We start from the raw sequence: 10,750 nt of genomic DNA on the forward strand, positions 1-10,750 counted from the left end.
CTCTGAGAGTCCTCCATTCCACACAGACACCAAATCTTTTAGGTCACAGCTTTATTGACCCCAGACTGCAAAGCTGAGGGTCCATTAACTCTGGTGAGTGGGGTCACAAAAGGGGAGTGTCACGTCGCTTTCTGAGTCACCAACAAGAAGAGGAGGAGAGAGGATGTGTGATGATGATAACCTCCATATCACTGATGAATACAATAAAATGTGAAATTATGGAACCAACTACTGCAAACATGGAGGAGGAGAACCAAGATGGCAGGGATGGGAATATTCTTTTTGGTACTTGTAGTGGCTCCATGTTTCTTGACACGTGTGTGGAACTGAACTTTCTGGACTCTTTGGAACTGGACCTCCTGGACCCTCTGCAACTGGACCTTCTGGACTCTTTGGAATTGAACTTTCTGAACTATTTTGGAACTGAACCTTTTGGACGCTCTGGAACTGGACCTTCTGGACTCTTTGGAACTAGATCTTCTGGACCACCTGGAACTGGACCTTCTGGACTCTTTGGAAATGGACCTTCTGGACTCTGAAACTGGACCCTCCATCTCACAAATAAAACCCCAATGGATGACTCTCTATGAACTGATCATCTGATAATTATGGTCATTGGTAAAAAAGAAGACTCAGGGAAGAATATTTTGTTTTATTTTACAAGATCAGAATAACCAATTACCACAAAGTTCATTGTATGACTAGAATAAAGCTCAAATCTTTTATAACAGAATTAAAAAATGTATTCATAATCATACGTTGGTATTTTCGTGATTGCTCACTTGTCGCCCCATGCATTGTCATGATTGTCTGGCAGTTTGCCAATGTATTATCAAGTTTGCCCACTTGTTGCTCCATGGATTATCACGAGTGCCAGCCTGCTGTCCCGATTACCTATCTGTTGCCCCATGTATTGTCATGATTGCTTACTTGTTGCCCCAAGTATTGTCGTGATTGTCTGCCAGTGGCCAATGTATTTTCCATGATTGCCCACTTGTTGCCCCATGTATTATTAAGATTGTCTGCCTGTTCCCCCATGTATTTGTAATAAATGTCTGGCAACTGGTGAATGTATTATCAAGATTGTCTGCCTGTTGCTCCATGGATTATCACGAGTGCCAGCCTGCTGTCCCGTGTATAGTCTTGATTACCTATCTGTTGCCCCATGTATTGTCGTGATTGCTTACTTGTTGCCCCAAGTATTGTCCTGATTGTCTGCCTGTGGCCAATGTATTTGCCATGATTGCCCACTTGTTGCCCCATGTATTATCAAGATTGTCTGCCTGTTCCCCCATGTATTTGTAATGATTGCCCACTTGTATTATCAAGATTATCTGCCCGTTCCCCCATGTATTTGTAATGATTGCCCACTTGTTGCCCCATGTATTATTATCATGATTGTCTGCCTGTTCTCCCATGTATTTGTAATGATTGCCCACTTGTTGCCCCATGTATTGTCAAGATTGTCTGCTTGTTCCCCATGTATTTGTAATGATTGTCCACTTGTTGCCCCATGTATTATCAAGCTTGTCTGCCTGTTCCCCCCCATGTATTAGTAATGATTCCCCACTTGTTGCCCTATGTATTATTATCATCATGATTGTCTGCCTGTTCCCCCATGTATTTGTAATGATTGCCCACTTGTTGCCCCATGTATTATCAAGATTGTCTGCCTGTTCCCCCATGTATTTGTAATGATTCCCCACGTGTTGCCCCATGTATTATTATCATGATTGTCTGCCTGTTCCCCCATGTATTTGTAACGATTGCCCACTTGTTGCCCCATGTATTATCAAGATTGTCTGCCTGTTCCCCCATGTATTTGTAATGATTCCCCACTTGTTGCCCCATGTATTATCAAGATTGTCTGCCCGTTCCGCCATGTATTTGTAATGATTGCCCACTTGTTGCCCCATGTATTATCAAGATTGTCTGCCTGTTCCCCCCCATGTATTTGTAATGATTCCCCACTTGTTGCCCTATGTATTATTATCATCATGATTGTCTGCCTGTTCCCCCATGTATTTGTAATGATTGCCCACTTGTTGCCCCATGTATTATCAAGATTGTCTGCCTGTTCCCCCATGTATTTGTAATGATTCCCCACTTGTTGCCCCATGTATTATCAAGATTGTCTGCCTGTTCCGCCATGTATTTGTAATGATTGCCCACTTGTTGCCCCATGTATTATCAAGATTGTCTGCCTGTTCCCCCCCATGTATTTGTAATGATTCCCCACTTGTTGCCCTATGTATTATTATCATCATGATTGTCTGCCTGTTCCCCCATGTATTTGTAACGATTGCCCACTTGTTGCCCCATGTATTATCAAGATTGTCTGCCCGTTCCGCCATGTATTTGTAATGATTGCCCACTTGTTGCCCCATGTATTATCAAGATTGTCTGCCCGTTCCCCCATGTATTTGTAATGATTGCCCACTTGCTGCCCAATGTATTATTATCATGACTGTCTGCCTGTTCCCTCATGTATTTGTAATGATTGCCCACTTGTTGCCCAATGAATTATTATCATGATTGTCTGCCTATTCCCCCATGTATTTGTAATGATTGCCCACTTGTTGCCCCATGTATTATCAAGATTGTCTGCCCGTTCCGCCATGTATTTGTAATGATTGCCCACTTGTTGCCCCATGTATTATTATCATGATTGTCTGCCTATTCCCCCATGTATTTGTAATGATTGCCCACTTGTTGCCCCATGTATTATCAAGATTGTCTGCTCGTTCCCCCATGTATTTGTAATGATTGCCCACGTGTTGCCCCATGTATTGTCCTCTGATGGAGAAAGGAAAACGAGAAACAGGGACACCCCAGTGTGGGCTGAAGAAAGGCAAGAACTGCAGCAGGCAGATCTTATCACTGCAGTATTAGATCACCAAACTATACCTAAACTCAAGAACAAAACCATAATATATTGCACCGCACCAGCCCTTAGACATGGTGGCTGCATTTGTTTTTTTTTTTCCAAAATGTTTCTCCCTTATTTTTCACCTAGTGATCCTGCCAGTACCTCACTTCCTGTCCTAGGGACACAATCTATGCAGGAACAGTGCTGCCAGTTATAAGTGGTGTATTGGTTGGTGGTGGGGCTGTGGTTTTACCACTAGCAACGCTCGTCCGTATGAACTTTCTGGTGTCTAAGAAGGAAACTTTTGTACAGAAAACACTTCCCACACTCCGAACATGAAAAAGGACGATCACCCGTGTGATATTTCTGGTGCTGCCAAAGATCTCCTTTATTAGTGAAAAATTTCCCGCACTCTGGACATGAAAAGGGACGCTCGCCTGTGTGAACTTTCTGGTGTCTAAGAAGGAAACTTTTGTACAAAAAACGCTTCCCACACTCCGAACACGAAAAAGGACGATCCCCCGTGTGATATTTCTGGTGCTGACAAAGGTCTTCTTTACGAGTAAAAGATTTCCCGCACTCTGGACAGGAATAGGGGCGCTCATCTGCGTGAACTCTCTGATGTTTCAGAAGTACGCTTTTGTAAGAAAAACATTTCCCGCACTCCTTACATGAAAAAGGACGCTCACCCGTGTGGATTCTCTGGTGTGCAAGGAGGTTCACTTTCTTAATGAAACATTTCCCGCACTCTGAACACAAATAGGGACGCTCACCTGTGTGAGTCATCCGGTGTATAAGAAGCTCCCCTTTCTGCGTGAAACATTTCCCGCACTCAGAACATGGAAAAGGGCGCTCGCCTGTGTGAACTCTCTGGTGTGAAAGTAGATGTTCCTTCGTAGTCAAACGTTTTCCGCACTCTAAACACAAAAAGGGGCGCTCGCCTGTGTGCACCCTCTGATGTCTAAGCAGTATACTTCTGTAGGAAAAACATTTCCCGCACTCGGGGCATGAAAAAGGACGTTCATCTTTATGACTTCTCTGGTGTGTTATAAGTGCTGCTCTGTGGCGGAAACATTTCCCGCACTCTGAACATGAAAGAGAGCGCTCATCTGTGTGAATTTGCTGGTGTCTAAGAAGTATGCCTTTATCCGTAAAACATTTTCCGCACTCTGGGCATGAAAAAGGACGCTCACCCGTGTGAGTTCTCTGATGTATGAGAAGAGCACTTTCCCTAAAAAAACGTTTCCCGCACTCTGAACATGAAAAAGGACGCTCACCTGTGTGAATTCTCTTGTGTCTAAGAAGGTTTCTTTTCTGAGTAAAACATTTCCCGCACTCCAAACATACCAATAAATTTGCTGCCTTTTGAACCCCTTTATGGCTTAAAGAAGATCCCTTGAGATTAGGTGAATTTCCACATCCATCCGCACTGTCAGATATTAGAGGACTATCTGCAGTCCAAGTAGGTGACTTATGAGGAGATCCCTCAGAATTAGACATATCCAATGATCTCTTCCGATGGTGAGGTCTGTCGTGTGTATTATGAGGAATGGGATTTACTTCTGGAGAACATCCAATGTCATTATCTTCTACCTTCACATCTTCCTCCGATGTACTTCTATTCCCACCACAGAGTCCATCTGTCAGAAGACAATTTAAAAACAAAATTATAAGTATTTTTGGGGAGTCATATATGTTGGTCGAGCATTTCAAAGTTCAAAAGAGGTCTGACATGGAAATGGGTGCAACTACAACACCAAACTATAACAACAAAGCGAAACGATGATAAAACCCAACCAAACATCACTGAGTATTAGTGTTTCTGCAATGATGACAATGTTATGGTTAAGAACAGAGATGGACCTTTCATGTCCTGTGTATTGTACCTCCACCTCAATTATTGAGAACATGCTTTATATTGAGGAATGGAGATGGACCTTTCATATGGTGTACAGTATCTCCTCCTCATTGGTTGGGAACATGACGTTATATTGAGGAATGGAGATGGACCTTTCATATGTTGTACAGTATCTCCTCCTCATTTGTTGGGAACATGACGTTATATTGAGGAATGGAGATGGACCTTTCAAATGGTGTACAGTATCTCCTCCTCATTTGTTGGGAACATGACGTTATATTGAGGAATGGAGAAGACCTTTCATATGGTGTACAGTATCTCCTCCTCATTAGTTGGGAGCATGACATTATATTGAGGAATGGAGATGTACATTTGATATGGTGTACAGTATGTCCACTTCGTTTGTTGGGAACATGACGTTATATTGAGGAATGGAGATGGACCTGTGATATGGTGTACAGTATCTCCACCTCGTTTGTTGGGAACATGACGTTATACTGAGGAATGGAGATGGACCTTTCATATGGTGTACAGTATCTCCACCTCATTTGTTGGGAACATGACATTATATTGAGGAATGGAGATGGAGCTTTCATATGATGTACAGTATCTCCTCCTCATTTGTTGGGAACATGACATTATATTGAGGAATGGACATGGACCTTTCATATGTTGTACAGTATCTCCACCTCATTTGTTGGGAACATGACATTATATTGAGGAATGGACCTGGACCTTTCATATGTTGTACAGTATCTCCATGTCAAGCAAAAGGTAGACAAAAAAATGGCTTTTAAAATTGTGAAGAGGGAAGGTGGATTTGGGGTGTGTAGGTCGGCTTTAAACCATTTTTGCATCTAGTGAGGATTATTTACCTGAGCTGATATCTGGAGAAGCTTCTTCCTCTTTAACTCCATCCATCATCCCAACCTCCTCTGTAACCTGCTGATCAACCATCACATACGTCTCTTCTTCCTTCTTTATAATCTGAATTTTTACATTAATCTGATCTTCATCCTAAACCAACCAAATGGCAGAAAACAAAATTTTTAACATGTAAACTTTTTTTTTTATTATATTGAGACATATGCAACGTTATACAAGTGTATGACAGATGAGATACATCTTGATGTGTAAGATCAGTCATAATAGGCCATTGTAGATCTAACAAAGACACCTACCAAACTAAAAATTAGAAAGAAGGGGACTACCATATGGACAATTTATTAATTGGCACGTTCAGATCCAAACCAGAGATTTAGCCAAAAAGTAACATAGGTTGGACTTGATGGACTTGTCTTTTTTCGACCTCACCTACTAAACTTATAGACAAATATTTTAAGTAAGCACTCTAAATTAAGCGGCTACTAAACTCCCATATGGGAGAGGGAGGTGTGGGGGAGGAAGAGATATTCCGAAACCCCTTATAGAGTCACTTAGATAAGGAGGGGGAAGCAGTTCACAGCCCCCTTGTCAGGGACCGGGCAATGGCTTAACATTTGTAGAATAAGGTTCCTGGCATCCACCCAGGAACACCAGATCTTATCGATTTTTTGGGGGCAACTGCGACCCATATATGTAAGCCGGTATAACTGGAGAACTTAAATTGTAAAACATTAATATATATATAGATGATTGTTATCTCAGCTTTCTGAGTCCCACCTACGGTACCTGATGATGGTGAGGGATGGTGTGATCTTCCTGAGTGGAACCCTGGAAATACAGGGGACGGGGACATCTCTCTGGTGGGTTTCCATTTTTGGATTCATCTGTAAGAATAAAAGGTATAGGGTAAGAGATAGGGGATCTGTTAAGATAGGTTGCCTATAAGTGAGCAACCAAGCAGACAATTAAATCATTGCTGTTTATAACATTTACATTCACCTTTGGTGATATTTAGATAGGATTCTGCCTTATTTTCTGTCATCATCATCTCCTCTGTTGACTGCTGATCACCCCTCACATTAATCTCTTCTTCTTTACTCTCAACTTTCACATTCATCAGATTGTCACTCTTCCATTACAAAGTATTGAAAAACAATGAATTAAAATTACAGAAAGAACATCGACTTATAAGGTCTGCACTACATCTGAGAAGATGACAGAGAAGCGAGGTCCATGCATGTTTCAGATGTTCCATTCCATCTACCTGATGATGGTGAGGGATGGTGTGATCTTCCTGTGTGGAATCCCGGGAATACAGAGGACGGGGACATCTCTCTGGTGGGTTCCCATTACTGGATCCATCTGTAGGAAACACACACACTGACTGAATACATTGTTTCTATGTGTTTATCAGATGATGGGGGATCTAGGTGGACCCTCCGTACTGCTCTCTCCTTTACAATAAAGTCTCCTCTTACCCGGTGATGTGAGGGGCGGCTGATTCTCCATCATAACGTCCTTGTAGAGATCCTTGTGTCCTTCTAAATACTCCCACTCCTCCATGGAGAAATAGACAGTGACATCCTGACACCTTATAGGAACCTGACACATACAATGATACAGTCACCATCCCAGAATCCTCCTCACCTCTCCGGTCAGGTCTGTGTTTTATTAATAGAGATAAGAGTGATGTCATGTGACCTCCCAGAATCCTCCTCACCTCTCCGGTCAGGTCTGTGTTTTATTAATAGAGATAAGAGTGATGTCATGTGACCTCCCAGAATCCTCCTCACCTCTCCGGTCAGGTCTGTGTTTTATTAATAGAGATAAGAGTGATGTCATGTGACCTCCCAGAATCCTCCTCACCTCTCCGGTCAGGTCTGTGTTTTATTAATAGAGATAAGAGTGATGTCATGTGACCTCCCAGAATCCTCCTCACCTCTCCGGTCAGGTCTGTGTTTTATTAATAGAGATAAGAGTGATGTCATGTGACCTCCCAGAATCCTCCTCACCTCTCCGGTCAGGTCTGTGTTTTATTAATAGAGATAAGAGTGATGTCATGTGACCTCCCAGAATCCTCCTCACCTCTCCGGTCAGGTCTGTGTTTTATCAATAGAGATAAGAGTGATGTCATGTGACCTCCCAGAATCCTCCTCACCTCCCTGATTTTATTAACCTGTTTTCTACCAGACTACATTTATAAACGGTGGATTGGTGGGAGGTTAGGAGGTGATGTGTAATGTGTGTTGTGTGGGTGGCAGATGGTTGTGGAGCAATTAGAATCAGCCTATTCCTCCTCCTCAATGCAGAACCTGATCTGCTGTGATATATCACAACAACTTTGGAATTAACAATGGCTTTCCTGTCCTCCTCCTCCTCCCCTCTCTGGCCAGGTTCCTGATGGAAAAGGGGAAATTGTTGGTTGAGGGAAAACAGCATGCGATCAGGTGGAGGAGTGGGTGATAAGCAGGGTGAAGAGTGGGGGACAACAGTGTCAGATGAGGTGCCAAGGAGCAGGGGACAGCAGTGTTAGATTAGGGTTGAGGAGTGGAAGACAGCAGCGTTAGATGGAGGTTGAGGAGTGGAGGACAGCGGTGTTAGATGGAGGTTGAGAAGTGAAGGACAGCAGCGTTAGATGGAGGTTGAGGAGTGGAGGACAGCAGCGTTAGATGGAGGTTGAGGAGTGGAGGACAGCAGCGTTAGATGGAGGTTGAGGAGTGGAGGACAGCGGTGTTAGATGGAGGTTGAGGAGTGGAGGACAGCGGTGTTAGATGGAGGTTGAGGAGTGGAGGACAGCGGTGTTAGATGGAGGTTGAGAAGTGAAGGACAGCGGCGTTAGATGGAGGTTGAGAAGTGAAGGACAGCGGCGTTAGATGGAGGTTGAGGAGTGAAGGACAGCGGCGTTAGATGGAGGTTGAGGAGTGGAGGACAGCAGCGTTAGATGGAGGTTGAGGAGTGGAGGACAGCAGTGTTAGATGGAGGTTGAGAAGTGAAGGACAGCGGTGTTATATGGAGGTTGAGGAGTGGAGGACAGCAGTGTTAGATGGAGGTTGAGGAGTGGAAGACAGCAGCGTTAGATGGAGGTTGAGGAGTGGAGGACAGCAGTGTTAGATGGAGGTTGAGGAGTGGAGGACAGCAGTGTTAGATGGAGGTTGAGGAGTGGAGGACAGCAGTGTTAGATGGAGGTTGAGGAGTGGAGGTCAGCCGTTTTAGATGGAGGTTGAGGAGTGGAGGTCTGCCGTTTTAGATGGAGGTTGAGGAGTGGAGGACAGCGGCATTAGATGGGGGTTGAGGAGTGGAGGACAACAGCGTTAGATGGGGGTTGAGGAGTGGAGGACAGCAGTGTTATATGGGGGTTGAGGAGTGGAGGACAGCAGCGTTATATGGAGGTTGAGGAGTGGAGGACAGCAGTGTTAGATGGGGGTTGAGGAGTGGAGGACAGCAGTGTTAGATGGAAATTAAGCAGCTCTAATAATAAAGTAAAATAATACTGATATGTAAAATAAAACCTATATAGAGTGCAAACGTGCAGCAAATCAGTGCATATATAGTGAGCTCTTACGCATAAAGACCCAAAAATTCATATAAACAAAAGCCCATCAAAAAATAAATAAAAAAAAAAAAAAGTCCATTCAAATACAGATGAAATTCATTATATTGTTCCAAAAAGTGCAGTTGTGCAATGGAGATAAGAGGAAATCCACCTCCAGATACAAACAGTTGACAGACGCTTCTTTCCAGAAGGGTTGGAAGATGGATTATAATGGTGAAACTCGCATGTGTCATAACTTTAGGGACCGGCGGCGGTGTCCAGTGTGTGGACAATTGCCGCTCAGCAGCGGATTGCGGTAACGAGGGATAGAAAAATAAATGCCATGGTGAAGCACGTTTATGTTCTCACCATTTATTAAAAAGTATTCATGATAATCGAAATGCCTCCAATCATTAATACAAGGATATCCCAGCAGGCTGATGGCTTACATTAGCAAAAAGATACAGCCTTCTGTTCCCCAAGAGGTAAAATGGAAGGAGGACATTTCGTTTATGTAATTAAAGACTTTAAAATGAAAAAATATATATCTTATTACCTCCTCTGGTGCCAGTTTCAGCAATGTCTCCTCTCCACTTCCTCCCAACTCACCTCTCACCCAGAACTTCCTATTTATACCTGACATCACTTCCTGTCTTCCATAGGGACTTCCTGTCTGTGCCTTTATGACTTCCTCGCTGGACCTACATCACTTCCTGCCTGTACCTCATAACACTTCCTGTCTGTGCGTTCCACGTGAGATAAGTCAGATCACCACCTTGTGGACCACAAAGGGATATTTGTACTAATGCCGCGTACACACGACCGGTTTAGCCGTCGTAAAAAACTCCGACGGAATTCCATTCAAGCGGTCTTGCCTACACACGGTCAACCCAAAGTCCAACCATCCAGAACGCGGTGACGTACAACACTTACGACGGGACTAGAAAAAGGAAGTTCAACAGCCAGTAGCCAATAGCTTCCGTCTCGTACTTGCTTCAGAGCATGGGTCGTTTTTTGGTCCGTCGGACCAGCATACAGACGACCGGTTTTCCCAATAGGAATTGAGTCCGTCGGAAAGATTTAGAACTGTTCCATTTCTAGGTCCGTCAGATTTTTCGAAAAAAAAAAAAGTCCGATGAGGCCTACACACGATCGGAATATACGGTGAAAAGCTTCCGTCTGACTTTTTCTGTCGGACAGTTCGCTCGTGTGTACGTGGCATTAGTCTACCTAAGGTGATTGTAAGCCTGCCAAAAAGAATAAGGTTTTAGAATGGGTCCTCCAATGGCTTATCAATGTGGTCCTTAAACACAGGGACATCCTCCACAGGGATCGTTGAGGCTTTGTTAAGATGGGATACTGCCAGATCCACATCCCGGGAAGTCCACTTTCAGGTATCTTACAGCTCCATAAAGCCTAATAGCAAACAGCAGGTGCACAAAGGTCTTGGGGACCTTAAAGGAGCCTAAAATAGGCACTGGTAGAAGCTGCAGGCTGATCCTGGGTTTTAAAGTGGTGGAAAGCACACCAATAGGCGCTGAGACAGTCTCTAATCTTAGTGTAATGGCAGTGGCCTGCGACTCCTTAGATGGAGCATCGTCAGTTA

General features: G+C 43.7%; 2 protein-coding genes across 3 annotated transcripts in view; one reads left to right on the forward strand and one right to left on the reverse strand.

The window, feature by feature from the left end:
• LOC141105079 (uncharacterized) overlaps window positions 1–10,750 on the forward strand; it is a 222,784-nt gene that overhangs the window by 51,183 nt on the left and 160,851 nt on the right. The gene's annotated exons all lie outside the window — the stretch shown is intronic.
• Window positions 1,613–9,787, reverse strand: LOC141105492 (uncharacterized). The gene is made up of 7 exons (XM_073595348.1): window positions 9,701–9,787; window positions 7,091–7,214; window positions 6,877–6,974; window positions 6,612–6,741; window positions 6,399–6,496; window positions 5,603–5,744; window positions 1,613–4,509 (listed from the first exon to the last, which is right to left on the reverse strand). The coding sequence occupies exons 1-7, from the start codon at window positions 9,785–9,787 to the stop codon at window positions 3,125–3,127; spliced, it is 2,064 nt and encodes a 687-aa protein (XP_073451449.1). The 3' UTR covers window positions 1,613–3,124.

Source organism: Aquarana catesbeiana, linkage group LG08 (genome assembly GCF_042186555.1).
Source record: "Aquarana catesbeiana isolate 2022-GZ linkage group LG08, ASM4218655v1, whole genome shotgun sequence".
NCBI classification, from domain to species: domain Eukaryota; kingdom Metazoa; phylum Chordata; class Amphibia; order Anura; family Ranidae; genus Aquarana; species Aquarana catesbeiana.